The following is a 27,019-nucleotide window of genomic DNA, read 5'->3' on the forward strand; positions in this document are numbered from 1 at the left end:
CTTGATTTTAGTGGTGAGCATTGGTAAGTCGTCATAGAGCTCGACGTTCATCATGTGCTGTTGTCCACTCACGTCAAGAGCCATCCGGAGTATTTGTGTAAAGCAACCATCTAGAGACTTTCGCATAGTCTTGGTGAGTGTCCACGTCTCGCATCCATACGTGAGAATGGACTCTATGACTGCTATGAAGATCCTCTTTTTAAGCCCTCTGGTCAGATTTGACTTCCGGATTTCCTTCATGTTGTTCATAGCCCTCCACGCCAGTGCCTTCCATATCTTTACGTCCTTCTCCAAACTCATCATTCTTGACTCTTCTAAATTGAGATTCTTGATATTTACAAGGATGATGCCTGGATTGGAGAGCATGCCTTATGGGAATAGGTTGACTGAACTTGGCCTCTTCTCCTTGGAGCAACGGAGGATGAGAGGTGACCTGATAGACATGTATAAGATGATGAGGGGCATTGATCATGTGGATAACCAGAGGCTTTTTCTCAGAGCTGAAATGGCTAACACAAGGGGGCATAGTTTTAAGGTGCTTGGAAGTAGGTACAGAGGGGATGCCAGAGGTCAGTTTTTCACACAGAATGTGGTTGGTGTGTGGAATGCACAGCCAGTGACAGTGGTGGAGGTGGATACAATAGGGTCTTTTAAGAGACTATTAGGTAGGTACATGGAGCTTAGAAAGATAGAGAGCTATGTGACCGGGAAATTCTAGGCGGTTCCTAGAGTAGGTTACATGGTCAGCAGAACATTGTGGGCCAAAGGGCCTGTAATGTGCTGTAGATTTCTATGTTCTAAATTCCCACTTCCTGAAGTTCACACTCCATTCCTTGGTTTGGCAGACACTGACTACAAGTTTGTTTTGCGACACTACTCAACCAGCCAATCTATCTTATTCCTCTATGCTGAGGTTCTGCCAACGACAGTGTCAAATTTATGCCTGAGCTGTGCCTGGCCACACAGTGATGAGTGTGGGGAGAGTAGAGCAGCCGGCTAAGTACGGCTCCTTGAGATGGGCAAATGTCGAAAGTCAGTGAGGGGGAGATGATCCACACTGTCTGTGATCTCCCGAGGAGGATGTCAAGGATTCACTTGCAGAGGCCCAGGTTTTGGAGTTTGCAGATTAGTACCGAGGGGATGAATGTGTCGAACGCTGAGCTGTAATTAATAAACAGCAGCCTGATGTAGGTATTGTTATTGACCAGAGGATCCAGGGTCAAGTGGACAGCTAGTCAGATTGCATCCACTGTAGACCTATCGTGGCAATAGGCTAATTGCAACGGGTCCAGCTCCTGGCTTAGGCAGGAGTTAATTCTAACCCCTCAAAACACTTCATCACAGTGGATGTGAGCGCTGCTGGGTGACAGTCATTGAGCAGCTCACCCTGCTCTTCTTGGGCACTGGTACGATTGTCGCCCTTTTGAAGTAGGTGGGAACCTCAAACCACCGTGGTGTGAGAGATTGAAGGTGTCTCTCAATGCTCCCAGCAGTTGGTTGGCACAAGTTTTCAGTACACCGTCCTACCAGGTACACCAGCAGGACCCGACGCCTGTCACCTGTCCTACCAGGTACACCAGCAGGGCCTGACGCCTGACACCTGTCCTACCAGGTACACCAGCAGGGCCTGACGCCTGACACCTGTCCTACCAGGTACACCAGCAGGACCTGACGCCTGACGCCTGTCACCTGTCCTACCAGGTACACCAGCAGGGCCTGACGCCTGACAGCTGTCCTACCAGGTACACCAGCAGGGCCTGACGCCTGACACCTGTCCTACCAGGTACACTAGCAGGGCCTGACGCCTGTCCTACCAGGTACACCAGCAGGGCCTGACGCCTGACGCCTGTCCTACCAGGTACACCAGCAGGGCCTGACGCCTGACGCCTGACGCCTGTCCTACCAGGTACACCAGCAGGGCCTGACGCCTGACGCCTGTCCTACCAGGTACACCAGCAGGGCCTGACGTCTGACGCCTGTCCTAACAGGTACACCAGCAGGGCCTGACGCCTGTGAGGGAGGGAAGGAACGTGGGAGATAAGGGATGAAGGGATTGGAGAACAAGGGAGGTGGCTGAGGGAAAGGGAGGAATGTTGGAGAGGGGAGGAGTTGGTTGAGGGAGGGAGAGCGGGTTGGAGAGGGGAGAGAAGAGGGAGGTGGGAGGGTGGGAAGGAATGTGTGAGATAGGGAGAAAAGGGTTGGAGAATGGAGGAGATGGCTGTGGGAGGTGGGGAAAGGAGGGAGAGGGAGCGAAGTGGGGAAAGGAGGGAGAGGGAGGGAGGTGGGGAAAGGAGGGAGAGGGAGGGAGATGGGGAAAGGAGGGAGAGGGAGGGAGATGGGGAAAGGAGGGAGTTGGGGAAAGGAGGGAGAGGGAGGGAGGTGGGGAAAGGAGGGGGTGGGTGGGGGAGAGAAAGAGGGAAGGAAGGGAGGTGCTAGATTGAGAGACGCTGGAGAAAGAAGGTGATGAGAGGGAGGTGTGAGGGGTTCGGAGTGACGGGGAAGAAGCCGAGGTTGCAGAGGACAGGGCAACGTTGAAGCATATTCCCCGGTGGGACAGTGCCTGCACATCATGGTCCACCCACCTCTCAGGTGCGACGTGCCTTAGTGGGGGTAGTTTGGAGGGCGTTGTTTGTGAGGAGGAGTCCAGCTATCACTGATCCGCCTGGAGATCGAGGGTCTCACAGCCCTTCGGCCCAGCTGCTCTGTGCTTACCCACCCACACACCATCCTGTTCCGTACCCCTCTCTGTCTCCAACACCCCGTCTCAGACAGTTCGTTCCAGGTTCCAACACCCGCTCTTGGGGAAAATATTCCCCAACCCTTCCTCTAAACTTCTCCCCCTCAAAACCTCTGGGCTTAGTCGTCAACTGGGGAGAGGTCCAGCACCCCCTTGCTGATGTGTACGCCTCCTCGTCAGCCTCCTCTGCTGCAGGGAGAACTGACCCAGCCTCTCCCCTCGTCCCCCAGGCAGCCACAGTGCTGGGGTATGCCCTCTCTACCTCTGTCCAGCGGAGCCACCCCCTTCCCGTGGTGCGAGGATCAGAACTGCGCTCAGTGCTCCAGCTGGGGTCTGACCCATTGGGCTGTAGCGTTAGGGCATCATCTCCCTGCTCTTGTTTTCCAAGCCCCACTGATGTTCGGCAGGTGTCCTCATACCTTCCTCACTGCCTCACTTGACTGTGCTGCCATTTTCAGGGGTCCTAGAATATGTACACCATGGTATCTCTGTTCCTTGATTGTCCCCACCATTCACGTTGTGTGTCCTACCTTTGTACACCAAGGTCCCCCTGTTCCTTGATCCTCCCCAGCTTCTCAAAGGGCAATCAGGTATAGGGAATAATGCTGGCACATTGCTCATCTTCTCAAAGGGGATGAGGGATAGGTGATAAATGCTGGCAAGTTCTCAAATTCTTGATGGCTGATCAGGGATGAGCGATAAATGCTGTCAAGTTCACCAGGCCCTTAAGTACTGACACCACCGTCCACCCCCCACACCCAAGCTGAGATGCTATGTATAACCCGGACATGCAGAAAGGCTGATTGGCTGTTTCTGGGCACCACTCCCTCCCACTGACTCACTCCATCACAAGACAAAGGTAAAATAATTTTATTGAGATGACTGCTTATTAAAGAAATATGTGTCTGTGTATAAATGACATCAGGAGCTGCATAATCCAGTGGTATTGAACCCAATCCATCAATAATATTATAATAATAATCAATTATGATAGACTCATTCCACCGAGATGCAACACAGAGCGTCATAGGAAGTCATTCCTGCCTGTGGCCATCAAACTTTACAACTCCTCCCTGGGAGGGTCAGACACCCTGAGCCAATAGGCTGGTCCTGGACTTACTTACTGGCATAATTTACATATCACTATTTAATTATTTATGGTTTTATTACTATTTATTTATGGTGCAACTGTAACAAAAACTAATTTCCCTCGGGATCAATAAAGTATGACTATGACTATATAGACAATAATCACATTGGTACATAATATCCAAGTGAGTTTGGGACTCCTTCCCAATCCCTCCCACTATTTGCACGCCCTATGGGATTCCGTTACTTTCCATTCGCTCCCACTGTCTACACTCCCAATGAGACCCACCCCTTCCCATTCACTCCTACTGTCTATACTCCTAATGGGACCCCAGCTTTTCTCATTCACTTCCATCATCCACACTCCCACTGTCCACACTCCCAATGGGACCCACCCTTCCCATTACCCCCACTGTCCACACTCCCAATGGGACCCCACCCTTCCCATTCACTCTCACTGTCCATCCTGACAATGGGTCCCCACTCCTTCCCATTCACAACCGGCAGAACACCCTCTTTCCACCCACAGACTAAAGCTCACCCTGAAAGCAGCCGCACAGGTTGATACCGCGGTAAAGAAGACAGCCGAGGCAGTCTAAGAGTCAGGGAGTATTTTTTTTGTAGCTTTATAAAACTGAGATCTGACATGTCCCATCGCTACCAGATCGGGAGGTGTCACTATACCCCTGGAAGCAGACATGCAGTACCAGCTCTGACCAGATAGTGGTGCTGTTGCGCCAATTTTTAAAAAGTCCCTCTTAAAGGGACACACATCAAAGTTGCTGGTGAACGCAGCAGGCCAGGCAGCATCTCTAGGAAGAGGTACAGTCGACGTTTCAGGCCGAGACCCTTCGTCTTCCTAGAGATGCGGCCTGGCCTGCTGCGTTCACCAGCAACTTTGATGTGTGTTGCTTGAATTTCCAGCATCTGCAGAATTCCTGTTTGCGTTTTTAAATTCCCTCTTAAAGGGACTTAACTTTCATGGCTGGAGTTCGAGAAGAGCTGGTCCGAGATGAGGCGCCATCCCCCCCCCCCCCCGCGTCCCCGAAGCCTCGTGTAACTGGGATCCACAGTAAATTAGCCATTTGGATTCAGAATCAGCTTGCCCATAGAAGACATTGAGGTGGTTGATGAGACTATTATCATCTCCCAGAGGGATCTCAGGGTCCCGGAAAGTAGCCACACAGCTCAACAGTGGTAAAGAAGGCAAATGAGGCAATGTCTCTAAGAGGAAGTCATTTTTTGCATCTTTATAAAACTTTGGTCAGTATTGTGTGTAATTCTAGTTGCCCTGTCACAGGAAGGGTGTGGAGAGGGTGCAGAAGAGATTCACCAGTATGCTGTCTGGATTAGAGGGCATGAGCTAAATTTGGACAAAGTTGGTTTGTTTTCTCTGGAGGGCGGAGGCCGAAGTGGAGGTTTATAAGATTATGAGAGACACAGTTTAAAGACAGAGCCAGTATCTTTTCCCCTGCAGTGTCCAACTGTCCAATACCAGAGGGCATGCATTGAAAGAGAGCAGAGGGAGGGGAATGTGTATGACAAGGTATATTTTTACAGAGAGGGGTAGGGAGGAAGGGGGACATAGAGAAAAGGGGGGCAGAGGGAGAAAGAGAGAGGGGGCAGAAGGAGAGAGAGGGCAGAGGGAGGGGGAGAGAAAGAGGGGTACAGAGAGAGAGGAGGGCAGTAAGATGGGGCAGAGAGGGAGGGGGACAGTGAGAGAGAGAGATGGGAACAGAGAGAAGAGGTAAGAGAGGAGATGGAGAGACAGAGGGGATGGAGGGGTGGTGGAGAGAGCAGGGAGAGAGAGGGAGGGAGATAGGAGGGAGGGAGGAGAAAAAAGGGGAGATGGGCAGAGTGGAACAGAGTGCGAGGAGGGGGTCAGAGAGGGTGGTACAGATGGAGAGAGTGCGGACAGAGAGTGGGGGGGGACAGAGAGTAGTGAACAGAAGGGTGGCAGAGATGTGGGGGGGGTGACAGGGGAAGGGGGACAGAAAGATAGTGCAGAATTGGTGTGCTCTCTGGTGATGATAGAAACAAATATGATTGTGTTGTTTAAAAAGCTATTAAGACAAATTGATATGCAGGGAATGGAGGGATTTAGACCACGTGCTGGCAGAAGGGGTGAAGTTTAATTCAGCATCGTGTTTGGCAGAGATGGACCCTGTGCTGCGCTATTCTACATTCTCCGAGGCCATTCACTGATTCCTTGTGCTGGATGATCTCTATCCAGTCCCCGGGGTGGGGGGGGGATGTGTATGTTCCGAGATGGTGGAAGCTTATTGTTCCCTTCCTAGAGAGGCTGCCCCAAGGGCTTGTGATACCCCACCTCAGTCAGCCCGCCTGGGCACGCCAGTGGCAGTGACAGCGACCTTTCCCGCTGTGCCTCCAGCAGAAGAGGGTTTAATGCAGGAGGCAAGTTCATGGATTCTCGGTGGCTGGTCTCTGGGTCCGGAGTCTCTCTCTCTCCTTCTCTGCCCCCACCTACTCCCAGATTCCGTCTCGTGTGTGAGGGAACGGGCGTCTCCCACTCCTCCCATCACCATCAGCTCCTGCGGAAGAGGGAGAGAAATCGGTGGGGGTCCCGGGACAGGGTAGGGTTGGAAGCCAGAAGACTTCTGCCACCCCTGGGGGTCTCTGACCCCACCTCCCGCTGCTGCTGGGCCTCCAGCTGCTGTGTGAGGATCACCTGTAGGTCTTCCTGTGGGGAGGGGGGACAGGAAGATGGGGAGAAGAGGGATGGGGGAGCGAAAAGGGGCAGGGGGGTAGGGGATGGGGAGGAAGAAGAGGGGTGAGGGTTAACAGGAAGAAATGGAGGAGTGTGGCCGAATTCGGGGAGAATGGGGAGGGGAAAGGAGAGTCAGGGTAATAAAGGAGAGACGTGAGCTGGAGGAGACACAGATGAGAAACATTTTCATTGCCCCCTCCCCAACCATAGCCCCCTGGCCCCAACCCCTGGGACAATCACCACATCTCATATGGGGGCCCCACCCTCTATATTTTCCTCCCACCTCCACCGCAACCACTCAGGGATCGCAACACCTACGGGACCCCACCCCAGACCTGGGATCTCAGCCGAACACCCCCCAGCTTTATCTCGGGGCACAGTAAGGGATGGACTGAGGGAGGGGGAAGGGATGGGCAGGGATGGGGGCGACATAGAGAGGTGGGATGGGGAGGGATTGAGGTGGGAGGGACGGGGACAGGCAGATGGAGGGAAGTGGGGAGATGGTGCACACTCGCCTGCCAAGCCACCAGCTCATGAGTGAAGGGGGATACAGATGGGGGTGCGTAGTGGAGGTCAGGGAGGGAGACTGTTGGGTCAGGGAAGGACAGAGGGAGGTAAGGAGAGTTCCACACCCACCTGCCAGGCCTCCAGCTCCTGAGTGAGCTCTACCTTCTGCCGCAGGGTTTGGAGAAGCTCCCGGCTCAGGGAGTCTCTCTCCGCCTGAACCTGTCGCAGTTCCCGTTCCACCTCCTGTTTCCTGTCCACATCGGAGCAAGGCCAGGGAGAGGGGGAGAGGGGAAAGAAAGAGAGGGGTTAAACAACGTGGGGATTATTGTCACACGCACAAATCGTGTATGTACAGGTGTAATGACAAATGACCAGCAGTTCACAGATGCAGAGACTCAGCATTTGGGAGGTGAGGGGAGGGGAGATAGAGGTGTGACGTGAGAAGAAAGTGAACGAGGCAGAGAGAAGGTAGAGGGGACAATAGGGGAGAGGGGAAAGAAGGAAAAGGAAGAGAGAAGGGGAGGAGGAGAGGGGAGTTGGAGGGAGGATTGGGGGTTGGGGCAGGATCACAAATGGGAGTGGTGGGGTGGGATCAGTCACCCGGCCTGATCGGATCAGCACTCACTTGCGGATGGCCTCATCACGGGAGTGGATGGCCTGCTGTAGCTCCCGGTCAGGATTGCTGGCACAGATCGCCTGCATCAGCCCATGGACTTCCTCCTCCTCCACCTCCTCCTCTCCCCGAGGGGACGGCTCCCCCACCTGTGGTCAGTGGGGAGACAAGGTCAGTGTGCTCAGTAACCACCCACCATTCATTCATTTGTTCCTTCCCACCTCTGGTCTGTTCATCCCACCACTCCACGTCAGTATTCCAGAGCAGGGTGAGCTCAGTAACTGACCCCCTCTCCATTCCCCTTTCGCTCTCTCACCTTTGTCACCCTCCCCACTCGGTCCCTTTAATCTGCTCCCATACTCCACACTCCTGTCACTATCTCCCTCTAGCTCTCCATTTTCTCTCTCTCTCCCTTTCTCTGCCTGTCTCTCTCTCTCCTCCACCTCTGCCCTTCCTTTCCACCTCTCTCCCCCTCTCTCCCTAATGCCTTCACACTTACCCCTTTCTCCCCAACTCCTTCATGCCCCTCCCTTTCTTCCTTGCTCCCTGTCTGTCCCCTCTCTCTCTTCCCCTAGCCCTCACCCTCTCACTCTTCCCCCCCTACCCCACCTTCTCCCCACCCATCTACCCCATTCTCTGCCCCTCCCTCTCTTACCCTTTCCCCCATTCTCTATTTACTCTCCCCTACCTCCATCTGCCCCTTGACCCTCTCCCTCTCTGGCTACCAGCAGTATCTCCTCCCACTGGGAGTGAGTGACACTCACAACTACTCCCTCATCCCCGAGTTTCCCTCGCCACCCTCAGGAGGACGGGCCAAAAGGGGGCGGTGAAATCCCGCATCTCAGCTCCGGGAGGTTAGGGAGGGAGAGAGGGAGAGTGAGGGAGAGGAGAATGAGGAAAGGAGGTTGCGGGTGAAGTAGAACAGGGTGGGGAGAGGAGGACAGAGGGAGGGGGAGGGGACTGTTAGGGAGAGGGAGGGAGAGCGAGGGAGGGGAGGGTGAGGGAGAGGAGAATGAGGAAAGGAGGTTGCGGGTGAAGTAGAACAGGGTGGGGAGAGGAGGACAGAGGGAGGGGGAGGGGACTGTTAGGAAGAGGGAGGGAGAGCGAGGGAGGGGAGTGTCAGGGAGAGGAGAATGAGGAAAGGAGGTAGCGGGTGAAGTAGAACAGGGTGGGGAGAGGAGGACAGGGAGGGGGAGGGGGATGTTAGGGAGAGGGAGGGAGAGCGAGGGAGGGGAGGGTGAGGGAGAGGAGAATGAGGAAAGGAGGTTGCGGGTGAAGTAGAACAGGGTGGGGAGAGGAGGACAGGGAGGGGGAGGGGTATGTTAGGGAGAGGGAGGGAGAGCGAGGGAGGGGAGAGTGAGGGAGAGGAGAATGAGGAAAGGAGGTTGCGGGTGAAGTAGAACAGAGTGGGGAGAGGAGGAGAGAGGGAAGAGAGGGAACTGTTAGGGGGAGGGAGGGAGAACGAGGGAGGGGAGGGTGAGGGAGAGGAGAATGAGGAAAGGAGGTTGCGGGTGAAGTAGAACAGAGTGGGGAGAGGAGGACAGAGAGAGGGGGAGGGTACTGTTAGGGGAGGGAGGGAGAGCGAGGGAGGGGAGGGTGAGAGAGAGGAGAATGAGGAAAGGAGGTTGCGGGTGAAGTAGAACAGGGTGGGGAGAGGAGGAGAGAGGGAAGAGAGGGAACTGTTAGGGGGAGGGAGGGAGAACGAGGGAGGGGAGGGTGAGGGAGAGGAGAATGAGGAAAGGAGGTTGCGGGTGAAGTAGAACAGAGTGGGGAGAGGAGGACAGAGGGAGGGGTAGGGGACTGTTAGGGGAGGGAGGGAGAGTGAGGGAGAGGAGAATGAGGAAAGGAGGTTGCGGGTGAAGTAGAATAGGGTGGGGAGAGGGGGAGGGGATGTTAGGGAGAGGGAGGAGGGGAGGGAGAGGAGGATGGGAGTAAAAGGGGGAGGGGGTGGTAGGGAGAGCTGATGGAGGAGAATGCAGAGGGAGGGAGGATGGCTCCCCAGTGAGGGAGTGTGTAGTTGGAATCTGCCGCTTTGTACATTTTCCGGGAGAGTGGAACGAGGTAGCCAGGTCAAAGCTGAGAACACGTTTTATGAACAAGACAAACAGCTCCGCTGTTCAGTTGATCTGGCCCTGGACTCAAGTCCACCCACCTGCCTTTTGCCCATAATCCTCAATTCCCACGCTATGCAGGAATCTAGCCCACTGTGTGTTAAACAGAATTAACTGTGTCCCCGGGCGGAGAAGGTATTTCATGCCACAAGCTGGTACACTGATTTACCCCTGTACAGGGTTCCTCAGGCCGTGTGTCAGAGACGTAGAGAGTCCCGGCTGGTGGTGTGTGGGGGGAGCAGGGTGTTCGATACTCGGACCTGGGTGGGGGAGGGTTGCTGGGGGATGAGGACAGTATGTCCGATCCCCAGATGTCCGGGAATGTCGAACATAGATGTTCTATGTCCAATGCCCGGATGCGGAGGTGGAGCTGCAGAGGTTTGTAAACTCAGCCAACTCTATCATGGGCACAACTCTTCCCACCATCGACAACAACTTCCAAAGGTGATACCTCAAAACGTTGGCACCATCATGAAGGACCCACATCACCCAGGACATGCCCTCTTCTCATTGCTACCATCAAGGAGGGAGGTACAGGAGCCTGAAGACGCACAGCCAACGTTTCAGGAACGGCTTCTTCCCTTCCACCATCAGATTTCTGAACTGACAATGAACACTACCTCAGTATTTTCTCTCTTTTTTAAATGTATAATGTATATTCCTTATTGTAATTTGTAGTGTATTTTAAATATTGCACTATGTTGAGTTCATTGCTGGCTGGCAACTCCTGCTGGTGCCAATCTGTGTCGGTTTCTGCCAATCCTCTGGATCCATCAGCTGTGGAGTGAGGGGGAGCTTGCTACAATGCCAACAGCTTGCTCTCCACATCGTACTGCCCTGGCCTGCGTATTGGCTTGCGTATCGACGGATGGAGCTGCACCAACAACGTAAACACAGAAAACGCAGCACCCAGGGTCGACCGTGACCAACCGAGGGCTCACTATGTAACTGCTGCCACAAAACAACAAATCCCATCACCTCAGTCAGTGAGAGTAAACCCGATTCCGATTTCGGAGCACAGTGTGTTGGACGCCCAGTCCGGCTTAAAGAAAATACTTCGCAAAGGGCTTGGTTTGGCGACAATATTTACGCCATCTGTTAGATAGTTTCAGAGTAAGAAAATGCAAATTTAAATGCGATTAACCAGCTAATCTGGAGAAACATATCGGATTAACTGCCAGCCTGTCCCCTGTGAGAGAGATGTGGTCACTGGTTAATAGATTATCTGTGCAGACAGACTACTGATTAGGGACTGTCAGCTCCTTTCCCCAGCGGTCTGTGCTAATTCAGCTCCCCGAGCCTGAAAACCAGTCTAAATCTCTATATCCTCTCTCTCTTTCTCTCTCCCCTCTCTTTCTCTTTCTCCATCCCTCTCCCTCTTCTTCCCTTCCCTTCTCCACCTTCCCCCCCCCCCTCCAAACCACTGCCTGCCCTGCTGACGGTTCCCACCACTTCCGATTCCTGGTATCTGAGGCTTGCTTCACTAAGGAGGTGGCCTTCCTGAAACAGTCCCCACCCTTCCCAATCCTTGTGCATCTCCAATGGGATGTTTGAGGATCAGGGTTGCACACAGGAACCCTGCTGAATCTCTCCCGCGGTCCCGGAATTTTGCAGGGCATTGTGCGGGGGTGCACTTTCCAAGTGGGAGTTGGGAAAACCGTACCCTGATTAGGAACAGTCAGTGTGGCCTTGAGTAGGGCAGTGTCGTGTCCTACTCACTTGAGTTATTTGTCGAGGTGATGGAGGTACAGCTGTAGATGTTGTCTATGTGGATTTTAGTCAGGTGTTTGATGAAGTCCAACGTGGAGGCTGTTCGGGAAGATTAAGATTAGCTGTCTGGATTCAGAAATGACTTGCCCACAGAGGACAGCGTGCAATGGTCCATGGGATTAATTCTGGCTGGAGGCCCGAGACCAGTGCAGAAGAGATTAATGAGGATGTTGTCAGGAACCCAGGGACTGAGTTACAGGGGGAGGTTGGGACTTTATTCCGTACAGCGTCAGGAGACTGAAGTTCGACCTGATGGAGCGGTATAAAATCACGGGGTCATAGGGTGAATGCACAGTGTTTCTCCCAGGGTTGGGGAATCAAGAACTGGAGGGTGAAGGTTTAAGGTGAGAGGGGAGAGATTTAACAGAAACCTGAAGGACAACCATTTCACCCAGAGGGCACCCATGGAATGAGCCGCTGGCTGAGACAGATACATTAACAATGTTCAAAAGGCACTTGGACAGGTACAAGGATAGGAAAGATTTACAGGGATACAAGCCAAACGCAGGCAAGTGGGACTAGCTAACATGGAAATACTGGGTCAGCATGTGCTAGTTGGGCCAAAGAACCTGTATCCATGCTGTGTGACACTGTGGCTCCAAAATTAATGGTTTTCACAGGGACCTCTGATGTTTTCTGATGTATGTAATGACCTGGATAAAAATGTGGATGGGTGAGTTAGTAAGTTTGCCGGCGATATGAAGATTGTGGACAGCACGGAAAAATACAGGGGGATTATAGATCAGTTGCAGATATGGGCGGAGAAATGCCAGGTGGAGTTTAATCTGGGTGAGGATTTACAGAGGGATCTTGATCAGCTTGGTAAACAAGCCAGGAAATGGCAATTGGAATTTAATTCGGATAAGTGTGAGATATTGCATTATGGGAAGACAAACAAGGGCAGAACATTCACAACAAACAAAAGGGCCCTGGAGACTTTTGTAGAATAGAAAAATCAAGGAGTATAGACCACGTTCCTAAGTCTTATTAGGCCATTTGGCCCATCAAGTCTGCTCTGCCATTCTATCATGGCTAATTTCTAATTCCTCTCAACCCCATTCTCCTGCCTTCTCCCTTTGACAATCTTACTAATCAAGAACCTATCAACCTCCACCTTAAATATACTCAATGACTTGGCCTCCACAGCTGCTTGTGGCAATGAATTCCCCAGATTCAGCACCCTCTGGCTTAAGAAATTCCTCCTTATCTCTGTTCTAAAGGGACTTCCTTGTATTCTGGTCCCAGACTCCCCCACCACTGGAAAAGTCCTCCTCATGTCCACTCCATCCAGACCCCTCAATATTCAATAGGTACAGGTACGTGGTTCCTTAAAAGTGGAGACACAGGACAGTGTAGAAGGTGTTTGGCATGCTGGCCGACAACAGTACAGGAGTTGGGACATTATGCTGCAGTTGTAGAAGATGTTGGTTAGGCCGTATTTAGTATTGGTTTCAGTTTTGATACCCCTGCTGTAGGAAAGATGTCATTAAGCTGAAGGGAGTGCAGAGGAGATTTATGAGGATTTTGTTGGGACGAGGGACTGATTTATGGAGAGAGTTTGGGCAGGTTGGGATTTTATTCCTAGGAGCCTAGGAGACTGATGGGTGGGAGTCTGAAGATACACACTCAACACTTCAGGATGACAGATTCTTCCCCTCTGCTATCATTTTTCTGACCGGACAATGAACCCATGTGCGCTACCTCAATTTTCTTGGCTCTCATTTTATTAAGATTAAAGTCTGTCACAAGCCTTGTGGCCCATCAGGCCGGTGATTATGCTGGTTTCCATGGTGTGAAGCGACTGAGAGTACAAGACTTCCCCCCCCCCCGCCCCTGGATAGGACACCAGTCTATCGCTATCGCTAGGTTAACCCCCAGCATTTTTGCCGGTACCCATTCTCAGCTGGGTAGACTGGAGCATTGTGTGGTTAAGTGCCCTGCTCAAGGACACACACGCTGCCTTGGCCGAGGCTCGAACCCATGACCTTCAGATCGCTAGTCCAGCGCCCTAACCACTTGGCCACATGCCACACTCATTTTATACTACTTATTTAATTTAATTTTAAAAAATAGATTTCTTATGGTAAATTATAGTTTTTTAATTATGTATTGTGGTGCACTGGTGCTGTAAAAGAACAATTTTCATGACATTTTCCAGTGATATTAAACCTGACTCTCATTCTGATTTGGATTCTCTGTGACCCTGACACTAAATGTGTGGTGTTGCACTTTGGAATATCAAATGTAGAGAGACAGTGCATAGAGTATGTAAAGGGAAGGTAACAGTGTTGATGTAGAGCAGAATCTTGAGGTCCAAGTTCTCAGCTCCCTGAAAGTGGCTGCTCAGCTTGATAGGGTGTATAGTATGCCTGCCTGCCTTAGTCCAGAAACTAAGTTCAAGCGTTGGGAAGTCACATCTTCATGCAAAGTAAAACCGAGTGATATAAGTGACAACAATGTTTCGCTCACAGATAAACTCAATGCCTTTTCTGCTTGCTTTGACTGACAAAACCTGGAGAAACCTTCACAAGCTCCCACAGCTCCCAATGACCCTGTGATTTCAGTCTCTGAGGCCGAGGTGGGGGCATTCTTCAGCAGGGTAAACCCACAAATAGCATCCTGCCCAGATGGGGTGCCTGGCTAAGCACTAAAGACCTGTGCTGATCAACTGGCTGGAGTGCTCACTGATACCTTGAACCATTTGCTTCAGCAGTCTTCAAGCAGGCTTCAATTATACCGGTTCCCAAGAAGAATGTGGTAAATTGCCTCAAATACTATTGCCCAGTAGTAGTTACCTCCACAGTGATGAAGTGCTTTGAGAGGTTGGTGATTAAGTATATCAGCTCCTGCCGGAGAAGTGGTTTGGATCTGCCCCAATTTGCCTACCGTCACAACAGATGCCCTTTCATTGGATCTTCACTTGGAACATATGGACATTGAAGGTGCATACATCAGGATGCTCTCCATTGACTACCATTCTGCATTCAACACTGCCATCCCCTGAAAACTAATCAATAAGCTACAAGACCTTGGCCCCAATACCACCTCTGGATTCTTAATTTTCTCATTTACAGGGCCCATTCAGTTTGGATTGGCAATGCCATCTCTTCCACAATCTCCATCAGCACAGGTGCACCACAAGGCTTTGTACTTTGTCAGCACTCTACTCACTTTACACTTACGACTGTGAGGCTAAGCACAGCTCCAATGCCGTATTTAAGTTTGCTGACGATGCCACCGTTGTTGTCCAAATCAAAGATGGTGATGAAACAGCATACAGGAAAGAGATTGAAAATCTGGCTGAATGGTTCTCCAATAACAACCTCTCATCCAACAAAACCAAAGAGCTGATTATTGACCACGTGAGGAGGGAACTGGAGTTCATGAGCCAGTCCTCATCAAGGGATCAGTGGTAGAGAGGGTCAGCAACTTTAAATTCCTTAGCTTCCTCATTTCAGAGGATCTGTCCTGGGTTCAGCATTTAAGTGCCATACGCCTCTACTTTCTCAGAAGCTTCTGAGGGCTCAGCATGTCATCTAAAACTTTGACAGAGTTCTATAGATTTGCAGTGGAGAGTATACTGGCTGGCTGCATCGTGGCCTCATATGGAAACACCAATGCTCTTGAACAGAGAAGTCTACAAAAGGTAGTAGGTACAGCCCAATCCATCACAGATAAAACCCACCCCACCATTGAGCACATCCATAAGGAAATCACAGGAAAGCAGTATCCTTCATCAAGGACCCCCACCACCCAAGGCATGCTCTCTTCTTGCTGCTGCCATCAGGAAGGAGGTACAGAATCCTTAAGTGCCACACCAGCAAGTTCAGGAACAGATATCGCTCTCGAGCATCAGGCTCTTGAACCAAAAGGATGAGTTCCCAATGCTAAACTGATTCCACAACTTATGGACTCACTCTTAAAGGCTCTACAGCTCACGCTCTCGATATTTATTGCTTATTTATTTTTATTATTAATATTTAGTTTTTTTTTCTGTATTTGCACAATTTGTTGTTTTTTACACTTTGTCTTGTTTTGTGTGATTTTCATTGATTCTATTGTGTTTCTTTGTACTTACAGCAAATGCCCACAAGAAAATTAATCTCAAGGTGACATATACTGTATGTACTTTGATAATAAATTTACTTTGAAATTTGCAGGTCTATACACCGCTGGTCAGGCCACATCTGGAGTATTGCATTCAATTCTGGTCGCTCCCTTAGAGGAAAGGCATGGAGGCTTTGGAAAGGATGCAAAAGAGGATGCTGCCTGGGTTAGAGAGCACATGCTATAACTTGGGTTGTTTTCTCTGGAGTGATGGAGACTGAGCAGAGACCTGACAGAGTTTTATACTATTGTGAGAAGAACAGATACAGCAGAGAGCTGGTATCTTTTCTCCCCAGGTTTGAGATGTCCAATACTCGAGGAAGTAGTTGAGGCAGGTACATTAACAGCATTTCAAAGGTGCTTGTAAAGATACAGTGGATGGATAGGAAAGGTTTGGAGGGATATGGGCCAAACATGGGAAAATGGGATCAGCTTGGATGGGGATGTTGGTTAGTACAGGTTTGTTGGGCCAAAGGGCCTGTCTCTGCACTGTACAACCCCATGTTGGACATCCGAACCCTGAACCTGTAGTGGTCTGGGCCCCGTCACAAACTGGTGGGTTGTCGGACACCAAGGTAAGAAGGTCCCAGGAACCTACCTGTTCATGGGAGAGAGAGAGGGTGTCCGGTTCCACGGCTGCCCAGATCTCAGAGCGTAGCGAGTCTTCGAGTTGGCGGTTGTGTCGGACCCCTGCCTCCTCCCGCAGCTCTCGCAGGGCCTCCTTCAAGCTCTCATTGGACGACCTGAACTCCTCCAGGTCTCTCTGGGCCTGATGTACCTGGGATGGAGAGCGGACAGGAGACCCCAGTAGTGAGTTGTATCTCAAATAGCAATGAGATGGAGTACAGGAAGGAGATAGAGAGCTTAGTGTCATGACCTTTCACTCGGTGTCAGCAAAGCAAAAGAGTTGGTCATTGACACCAGGAAGAGGAGGGAGGTGCACAGGTTCCTGTCTACATCAACGGGGCAGAGGCTGAGAAGGTGACAGCTTCAACTTCCTGGGAGTGACCATCACAAACAGCGTGTCCCGGTCCAACCACTTAAACATCACAGCCAAAGAAGCTCATCTCTACTTCCTCAGAAGGCTAAAGGAATACAGCATGTCCCTGTGGACCCTCATCTATCTTTATCAATGCACCATAGAAAACATCATATCTGAATGCATTGCTGGTTGGTACAGCAACTGTTCGGTCTGTGACTGTAAGAAACCGTGGGGTTGTGGACACATCTCAGCACATCATGGGAACCAGCCTCCCCTCCAGGGACTCTATCTACGCTTCTCCCTGCCTCAGTAAAGCAGCCAAAGACCCCCCTCCCCACCACCCACCCCGGCCATTCTCTCTTCACCCCTCTCCCAACAGGCAGAAGATACAGAAGCCCACATACCACCAGGCTCAAGGACAGCTTCAATCCCACTGTTATTAGACTCTAGAATGGATCCCTTGTACCATTTGATGGACTCATGACCTCACAATCTACCATGTTATGATCTTGCACCTTAACCTTAACGTTTACCTGCACTGCACTCTCTCTGTAGCCGTTACACTTTAATCTGCAGTGTTGTTGTTTTACCTCAATGTACACTAATCTAATCTGTATGAACAGTATGCAAGGCAAGCTGATCACCGTATCTCAGTACAGGCCACGATACGTCGCGGTCCGGTAGCAGTTAGCTTGACGCAGTTACAGCTCGGGGCACGCCGGAGACCGTAGTTCTGTGAGGAGTCTCAGTAGGTCCTCCCTGTGGAATGTGTGGGTTTCCTCCGGGTCCCCCACTTTCCTCCCTCAGTCCAAAGGTGTTCCGGGTAGGTTAATTGGTCATTGTAAGTTGTCCCGTGACTAGGTCAGGGTTAATCGGGGTTGTGGGGTTTCTGGAGCAGTGTGGCTCAATCTCTAAATAAATAAATAACCCTGTTGCAGTTCCCAGTGTCCCTCTCACGACTGTCACCCCTCACCTGCTGCAGCTGGCCCTGGCTGATCCTCTCCAGAGTGCCGAGCTGGTCCTGGAGAGCCTCCCTCTGTCTCTGCAGCTCGGCGGTCTCCTGCGCCAGGCTCTGGATCTGGTTCTGCGACTGTCGCACCTGTCCCACCAGCTCCTGGTTCTGCCGCGGGGAGAGGAGAGAGCTGAGTACCAGGGTTGGCAGGGGTGAAGGAAACCCATGCCCTCCCCACTCTCCACCCCTCCAGCGTTACCCGGAGGGACACAGACAGACAGTAGAATGCAGATGAACAGGCTAATGGATACAGACAGACAGACTGATAGATGGGCAGACACATTCAGACGTCACCCTCACCCTGAAAACCCCGACTAACCCCCCCCCCACCCTCTCTTCCCCCAGGGTTCAGAGACTGGCCTGTATTTTGGGGAGAGTGCAGTGTCTACGGACGGTGTTTGGACCATGCATTGAGGGCCATCATGGGCATCTGTACATTGGGGAGAAGGTGCTGCCTCACATTCTGGGAGCTGTGTTTGTCCTGTGTACTTTGGGGTCTGTACAAGTAGATTATGTATCAAAGGGAGGGGGCTGTCTAGTGTTTTGGGGGCTGCATTTGCTCTGTGTATTTTGGGGGGCACAGTCTGGGCAGGTTGTATATTGGGAAGAAGATGCTGACTCGTGTTTTAAGGGCCAGTGTTTGTCCTGTGTATTTTGGGGTCTGTATGAGCAGGTTGTATATTGGGAAGAAGATGCTGACTCGTGTTTTAAGGGCCAGTGTTTGTCCTGTGTATTTTGGGCCTGTGTATTGGGGAGAAGGTGTCGGCTCGCATTTGGGGAGCCACGTTTCAGATTGCAGTCCATTCGAGTGTCCGACCACTGGTCCCGGGAGTGTCGGGGCACTTTGGATGCAGAATATGAGCTGCACCGTGAGCTGACCTCACTGGTGGGGTCATGGGCGATAGGATTACACAGACGCAGGCAGAGTTAATGCTTGTGGCTGCCCGCAGACGTCTCAGCTTCTCCCGAGCCCCTACTGGGGATCTCACCACCCCAACACCGCTGGGTAACACGGGAGAGGGTGTTAAACATCTCACCTCCGTCCACTGTCCTGTCCCACTCGGGGGGAGGGTGTGGGAAATAGGGGAAGTGAGAGAGAGGGAGGTAAAAGGGAGCAATGTGAGGAGAGGGTCAGGGAGAGGGAAGGAGGGGTGGACAGTGGGAGAGAATGGGTGGAGGGGGAGGGGAAGATGGTGGGGTAGAAAGAGGGGTAGGGATGGGTGAAAGGGAGGGAGAGAGGGGGATAGAGGGGACAGTGGGAGGAGAGAGTGGAGGGGGAAGAGGGAGGGCGAGACACCAACAGGTGGACAGACACGCAGATGCAGACGCAGACACACACAGAAACAGAAACAGACAGACACAATCTGGACAGGTGCCGTGGGGGAGGAGGGAGAAGGTCGCCCATCTCTACCGCCCACCCTGATCTGCTCACCTCTGCCTGCAGGCACTTTATCTGGGCCAGCTGCTGTGAGTGCAGAGTCCGATCCTGCAGGGCCTCGTCCCGGGCCTGGAGCTGGTTCCGCAGACACTGCAGCTCCCTGTTTGTCTGCCGGGGATTTGGTGGGGGGTGGTTAGTGGGAGAGAACAAGAGAATCTCAGCGTCAATGGGAGGTCTAATGGTCTAACTCCACCACATAAACCTTCCTGCCAGCACAGACATCCCAACCCGTCCGGTCCTACCAATGTCCAACTGAGCTGTGCTGGGACGTCCCAACCTGTTTGATCCAATCCCACTGACCTCATTAAACAAGGGGGTCTGAATGGTGGGGTCCGGTTGGAACTTCCCTGGGATGAGGGTCTTCAGTTACGAGGGAGGAGAGAGAGAGACTTCCCTTCAACCATCGGACCCAGAACCAGCCGGCACAAACCTAATCACTACAGTTTAGCAACACTTTGCGCTAAAATGGACCTTATTTTTGATCTAATTGTGCTCTTTCTTGTAAGAATTGTGCCTAATTTCTATTTATTTGATTTTTTTCCCTTGCAAATGAATATGAGGGGCAGAGAGAGGGGGAGGGAAAAAGACAAAAGGAAAAGGGAAAGATGGATTTGGAGGGAGAGGGGTGGTGGAGAGAGGAAGGGGAGAAGTGAGGGTGGAGAGAGGAAGGGGAGGGGGAGGTTAGGGAGAGTGGAGGGGAAGAGGGGGAGGGTGGAGAGGTGAAGATGGGGAGGGAGGGGGGGAGAGTGGTAGGGCAAGAGAAAGGCAGAGAGAGCGGGGTCGGAGAGAGGGAAGGATGAAAGAGGCGGGGAGTCAGTTGCCAGCACAATACCCAGGGCCTGAGGTATGGTGTGGTGGGGTGTAATGTCCCTGTAGAGCCAGCCTCCCCTCAGGGTGGGAAATACCTGTGTCCCAGGCCTCCCTCACAGAGGGAGGGGGAGGTGGGGGAAGGAATATGTCTGTGTCCCAGGCAGGGGTGTGTCTTTCACCTCTGCTGGGACAAGAATCCTGTAGTACAGGTGGGGTGACATTCCTCGGACAGCATCTCTCCTCCCTCCTCATTCTCGACAGGGAGGCTGGGGACAGCACAGCTCAGGGTGTGTGTGTGTGTGTGTGTGTGTGAGAGAGAGAGAGAGAGAGAGAGAGAGAGAAAAGGAGAGAGTGTGATAGGGAGCAAGAGAGAGAAAGAATAAAAGACAGAAAGTGTAAATGAGAGGGATAGAGAGAGTGATACAGGGAAAGAAAACAGACAGAAAGCGAGAGAGAGAGTGAGAGAGAAAGAAAGAGAGAGAGATCTGAGCACTGTGTCTATGGACCTTTACCCTTCTCCCAGGCCTCTCAGTCCATCAGGAACTGAAGAAACCCCATCTCCTCCCTTTCCTCTACCCACTCCCCTCTCCTCCCTCCTCCTCCGCCTCCTCCTCTGCCTCCTCCCCACTCCTTCTCTCACTACCCCCTTCCTCAGCCCCCTCCTATTCTCTATCCCCACACACTCCCCCCTCACGTCCCCATTTCCTCCACCCCCTCCCCAGTCCCCCCGCGCCCTCTCCCCAGTCCCCCCCATACTCCCTCCCCAATCCCCCCGCACCCCTCCCCAGTCCCCCTGCACCCCTCCCCTGTCCCCCACGCCCTCTCCCCAGTCCCCCCATACCCCCCCAATCCCCCGTACCCGTCCCCAGTCCTCCCATACTCCCTCCCCAATCCCCCCGTACCCCTCCCCAGTCCTCCCATACTCCCTCCCCAATCCCCCCGTTCCCCTCCCCAGTCCTCCCATTCCCCCTCCCCAATCCCCCCGTACCCCTCCCCAGTCCCCCCATACCCCCTCCCCAATCCCCCCGTCCCCCCACCTGGCTGAGCTGCTCCTCCAGCTGCTGATTGTGCTGGGCCAGCTCCCTCGCCTCCCTCCACTCTGCCTCTCGGCGCTTTCTCAGGGTGGATCCCTGCTCCCTCAGCTCCCTCTCCAGCTCGGCCAGTCGCTCCTCCCACTCGCTCTCCCGAGCCTCCAGCCTCCGCCTCTGTTCCACTCGCTCCTGCTGTAGCCGCTGGGGGTCAGGGTCGGGGGGCAGAAGGGGAACATGTCAGCCTGACCCACTCCTGGGTCTGCAAGGCCATGGGATATAGGAGCAGAACAAGGCCATTCAGCCCATCTAGGCTGCTCCCCACCCAACTGTGCTGCATTTAAAAATCATCCCGCTTTCTCCCCTAACGCTTAACTCCCCTCACTAATCAAGAACCCATCAATCTCTGCCCAATGATTTGGCCTCCAAAGCCATCTGTGGCAGTGAATTCCACAGATTCACCACCCTCCCGCTGAAGAAACTCCTCCTCACCTCTGTTCTAAAGGGGCATTCCTCCAGCTTGAGGCTGTGCCCTTGGGTCCCAGACTCTCCCACTGATGGAGACATCCTCTGCACGTCCACTCTATCCACCCCTTTCAGTATCTAGGAAACTTTCAACAGAATCACCTCTCCTCGTCCTTCTGAATTCCACCGAGTAAAGGCCAGAGCCATCAAATGCTCCTTAACCCGTCTTGTGAACCTCAGCTAGACTCTTTCCAGGGCCAACACATCCTTCCTTAGATACAGGGCCAAAAACTGCTCACGATACTCCAAACGTGATCTGACCAATGTCTCAGAAAGCCTCAGCAATACATCCTTGCTTTTACAGGGTCCCACTGCAAGGAGACAGTCTCCCTGGACCTACTGATCAGGATCTCCATCTAACGTGGTCCTGTTGGCTCACATTTGGCCGACATCCCTCCAGACCTTTCCTGTCCACATATCTGTCCAAGTACCTTTCAATGTACCTGCCTCAACCACTTCTCTGGCAGCTGGTTCCATATCCCGACCACTGGGTGAATCCTATTAAATCTCGTCCCTCTCACCTTAAACCTGTGCTCTCTGGTTCTTAATTCCCCAACCCCAGAGAAAACATTATGTTCATTCACTCTCTCTATCATGATGTTATATACCTCAATAAGTTCACAGCTCAATCTCTTATGCTCCAAGGAATAAAGTCCCAAACTCTCTCCATAACTTCTTAGACCCTCGAGTCGCAGAAACGTTCTCCTAAATCTCCTCTGAACTGCTTCCAGCTCAGACCAAGACTAAGCACAATACTCCAAGTGCAGCCTCACCCACATCTTGTACAACTGTAATGTAACATTCTGACTTTTATACTCATTGTACTGACTGGTGAAGGCCAGCACGCCAAATACTTCTCACCCCCTGTCTCTTTGTCTCCATTTTTGTGTACCTGTACCCCAGGGTCTCTCTGTTCCCTCGGACCCTGTCACTCACTGTACAAGTCCTGTACCCCTGGGTCTCTCTGTTCCCTCAGACCCTGCCGCTCACTGTACAAGTCCTGTACCCCAGGGTCTCTCTGTTCCCCCGGACCCTGCCGCTCACTGTACAAGTCCTGTACCCCAGGGTCTCTCTGTTCCCTCGGACCCTGTCACTCACTGTACAAGTCCTGTACCCCTGGGTCTCTCTGTTCCCCCAGACCCTGCCCTCACTGTGGAAGTCCTGTACCCCTGGGTCTCTCTGTTCCCTCGGACCCTGTCACTCACTGTACAAGTCCTGTACCCCTGGGTCTCTCTGTTCTATGACACTCCCTAGGACCCTGCCACTCACTGTACAAATCCTGCACCCCTGGGTCTCTCTGTTCCCCAGGACCCTGCCACTCACTGTGCAAGTCCTACCCACCCTCATTTGTCTTCCAAAAATGTCACACCTTGCACTTATCCAAACAAAACTCCATTTGCCATTCCATGGCCCACTTCCCCACTTGATCGAGATTGTCCTGCAAATCCCAGTAACCACCTTCACTGACTGCAAAGCCATCTATTTTGGTGGTGTCTGCACACCTACATTCCTTGTACATTCTCAACCAAATCATCAACAAAGGTCTCAGCAGTGAGCTCCTGGGGAACACCTTTGGTCACGGGCACCCAGTCAAGAAATAACCATAAGGCACAGGAGCAGTATTAAGCCATTCGGCCCATCAAGTCTTTTCCGTTATTCCATCATGGCTGACTTATTATTCCTCTCAACCCCATTCTCCTGATTTCTCCCCGTAACCTTTGATGCCCTTACTAATCAAGAAAATATCATCCTCTACTTTAAATACAGCCAATGACATGGCCTCCGTAGCTGTCTGTGGCAATGAATTCCGCAGATTCACCACCCTCTGGCTAAAGAAATTCCTCTTTATCTCTGTTTCAAAGGGTTATCTCCCGGTCCTGGACTTACCCACTATAGGAAACATCCTCTTCATGTCCACTCTATCTAGGGCTTTCACTATTCAATAGGTTTTAATGAGATCGCCCCACAATCTTCTAAACTCCAGTGAGTACAGTCAGAGAGCCATCAAATGTTCCTCGTAGTTAACCCTTTCATTCCTGACATCATTCTCGCGAACTTGCTCTCGACTGTCTCCAACGCCAGCACATTTTTCTTAGATAAGGGGCCCAAAAATGCTCACAGTGTAGTCTGACCAGTGCCTTATAAAGCCTCAGGATTACATCTTTGCTCTTGTATTCTAATCCTTTTGAAATGAATGCCAATGTTGTACTTGTCTTCCTTACTGTTGACTTATCGTGCAGGTTAACCTTTAGGGAATCCTGCACAATAACTCCCAGGTCACTTAGCACCTCTAATTTCTGAATTTTCTTCCGGTTTAGAAAATAGTCTACACCTTTATTCTTTTACCAAAGTGCATGACCATACACTTTGCTACAGTGTATTCCATCTGCCACTTCTTTGCCCATTCTCCTAATCTGTCTAAGACTTTCCGTAGACTCCCTGCTTCCTCAATACTACCTGCCCCTCCACCTATCTTTGTATCATCCTCAAACTTGGCCACAAAACCATTAATTCCGTCATCCAAATCACTGACATATAACGTGAAAAGAAGCATTGACTCCTGTACAACATCACTAGTCACTGACAACCAACCGGAAAAGGTCCCCTTTGTTCCAGAATCACTGATATCACTGGCATATGGCATGAAATTTATTGTTTTGTGGCAGCAGCACATTGCAATACATAACAATAAAAGCTATAAATTACAATTAGAAGTATGTAAAATATAGTCGTGTAAAACGAGAGGGAAAAATAATGAGGTAGTGTTCATGGATTCATTGTCCATTCAGAAATCTGATGGCAGAAGGGAATAAGCTGTTTCCTGAGACATAGAGTGTGTGTCTTCAGGCTCCTGTACCTCCTACTTGATGGTAGAAGGGGGCATGTCCAGGGTGATGGGGGTCCTTAATGATGGGTGCTGCCTTTTGATGCTGGGGAGGCTAGTGCCCATGATGGAGCTGGCAAAGTTTACAACTTTCTGTAGCATTTCCCACCCGTTCCCTCCTGCCAGTCAGCCAATCTTCTATCCATGCTGGCATCTTTCCTGCAACACCATGGGCACCTGATCTTGTTCAGCAGCCTCATGTGCAGCACTTTGTCAAAGAATTTCTGAAAATCCAAGTAAAGAATGGCAGCTGTCACTAGAGAGTCTGCAGAGGCTAACACACACAAAACGCTGCCGGAACTCAGCAGATCAGGCAGCATCTATGGAGAGGAATATAGAGTCGATGTTTCAGGCTGAGACCCTTCATCAGGGCTAGAGAAGCTTCCTGATGAAGGGTCTCAGCCTGAAACGGCAACTCTTTATTCCTTTATTCCCTTCAGGAAAAGGAAGTTGCAGGAACACATACCAGTCCTTATCGAGGGGTCAGCAGTGGAAAGGGTGAGCAGTTTCAAATTCCTGGGTGTCAACATCTCTGAGGATTATTCTGGACCCAACACATCAAGGCATTCACAAAGAAGGCACAACAGCAGCTATGTTTCATTAGGGTTTTCAGGAGACTTGGTATGTCTCCAAAGACACCACCAAATTTCTACAGATGTATCGTGGAGAGAATTCTAACTGGTTGCATCACCATCTGGTATGGATGGGCAATTACACAGGTTCAGAAAAAGCTGCAGAAAGTTGTAAACTTAGCCAGTTCCATCACGGGCACCAGCCTCCCCAGCACTGAGGACATCTTCAAAAGGCGATGAATAACAGATTTTGGGAGTGGGTTACAGGCTGGGATCTAATCCATGGGTTAAGGGGGTTTATATATAGAATAATAGATTCCCAAGGAGTGGGTTACAGGCTGGGATCTAGTCCAGGGGTTTGATGCTTTATATATTAAATAACAGATTCCCTGGTGCATGTTACAGGCTGGGGTATAGTCCAGGGTCGGTGATTTATATGTTGAATAACAGATTCTGGGACTGGGTTACAGGCTGGGATCTAATCCGTGGGTTGGGGGGGGGGATTATATATAGAATAATAGATTCCCAAGGAGTGGGTTACAGGCTGGGATCTAGTCCAGGGGTTCAGTGATGTATATATTGAATAACAGATCCCCTGGTGCGTGTTACAGGCCTGGATACAGTCCAGAGTCGGTGATTTGTATATTAAATAACAGATCTCGCGGTGTGCGTTACAGGCTGGGACATTGTCCAGAGGTTAACAGTATTTCTATATAGAATAATAGATCCCCAGCAATGAGTTACAGATTGGGATCTAATCCAGGGCTCAGGGTGCTGGTGGGGGATTGTATATCAGATAACAAATCCTTGGAAGTGGGTTACAGATTGAGATTTATTAAAGGGGTTCAGGGGTAGGGTGGTAACATGTAGAATAATAGATCCCCCTCTCCCTTGTTCCAGCCCTGTTGTAGGGTCCTGGCCCGAATTGTTGATGAATCTCCTCCCCACCAAACCACAGCAACACTGTTCCAGCCACTGGGTTCTCCCTGTCCCTGTCACCAGTGTCCTTCTCCCACACCCAGTCCTCAGGCCATTCAGCCCTTCCTGACCTGCAGTGCCTCCTCCAGCTCCCGCTCCAGGATCTCCTTCTGGTGGCCCAGTTCCTGGCTCCTCTCTAGCAGGGCCTTGCCCAGCTCAGCGGCCAGGTACAGGTCCTGCTCTCGCCGTCTCAGCGCCGCCCTCAGCTCTTCATCCTCGCCCTCTACCCCGGCGCCGGGCCCGGGCATGTATGGGCCCATCCGGCTCAGTGGGAAGGGGTACAGCCCCTCTTCCAGGCTGGGTGAGGGTCCGGGGTCTGGAGCCCGGGGCAGGTCCATGGTCTACGGTTACTGGCTCTCCGCTCCCCACCCACCGACCGGGTCAGACCGAGGGACACGGGTGGGGTTCTCAGCGAGGCTCCAGTGTTTAGGGGGAAGGGTTACAGATGGATTCCTCCCTCACGCCCTTCCTCCCCTCCTTTATGCTCTCTCCCTCTTCCCCTCCACTCACTCCTCATTCACTCTCTCCCTCCCTCTTTACTCTTTCCTTCACTGTCCTTCACATTCACTCTCTTCCTCCCCGTTTACCTCCTCCCTCCCGTTCACTTCTCCCCCTTGTTCTCTCTACCTTGTTCACTCTCTCCCTCCCTCCTCATCTCCAATCCGTTCTCCCTCTCCCACCTTCTTCCTCTTATGCTTCCCTCTTTTTCAACTGCCTGACACCTTCTGCCTCCTTTTCCTTAATCTCTCTCTCTTACCTTCTCCCTCTCACCTTGCACACTCAACCTCCCCCTCTCTCTCACCTCCCTCTTTCTCTCTCTCACACAATCTCCCTTTCCCCTCTCTTTTTCCCCTTTCCCTCCCTTCTCTCTGTCCCCCTCCCTCTCTCCACCTGGACCCTCAGGGGACAAATACCTGAAACACAAACAGCATAGAGAAAGTGATAGATCTTCTCCCCCAATGGCAACCCCGAGCACACTAACTGTGGGAGGGGCAGCAAGGGGGGGGGGATTGCTGTGGGATGGGGTAGTGAGGAGGGAGCGAGGGGGTAGTGAGGTGGGAGGGAGGGGATTGCTGTGGGATGCGGTAGTGAGGAGGGAGGGGGATTGCTGTGGGATGGGGTAGTGAT

At 51.8% G+C, this 27,019-nt stretch overlaps 1 protein-coding gene across 2 annotated transcripts; it reads right to left on the bottom strand.

The window, feature by feature from the left end:
* Window positions 1–4,743: 4,743 nt before the first annotated feature.
* On the bottom strand, window positions 4,744–26,658 carry LOC134354359 (BICD family-like cargo adapter 2). Of its 2 annotated transcripts, none has more exons than XM_063063305.1 (8): window positions 25,963–26,658; window positions 20,942–21,136; window positions 19,089–19,202; window positions 17,618–17,764; window positions 16,261–16,440; window positions 7,687–7,823; window positions 7,191–7,311; window positions 4,744–6,378 (listed from the first exon to the last, which is right to left on the bottom strand). In XM_063063305.1, exons 1-8 carry the CDS (start codon window positions 26,227–26,229, stop codon window positions 6,157–6,159), a joined length of 1,383 nt encoding a protein of 460 aa, XP_062919375.1. In that variant the 5' UTR covers window positions 26,230–26,658; the 3' UTR covers window positions 4,744–6,156. The 2 variants fall into 2 exon arrangements, with proteins under 2 accessions (XP_062919375.1, XP_062919376.1); XM_063063306.1 differs by having other exon boundaries at window positions 6,262–6,527.
* Between the last annotated feature and the right edge of the window lie 361 nt (window positions 26,659–27,019).

The sequence above is a fragment of the Mobula hypostoma genome, chromosome 11 (genome assembly GCF_963921235.1).
Source record: "Mobula hypostoma chromosome 11, sMobHyp1.1, whole genome shotgun sequence".
NCBI lineage: Eukaryota > Metazoa > Chordata > Chondrichthyes > Myliobatiformes > Myliobatidae > Mobula > Mobula hypostoma.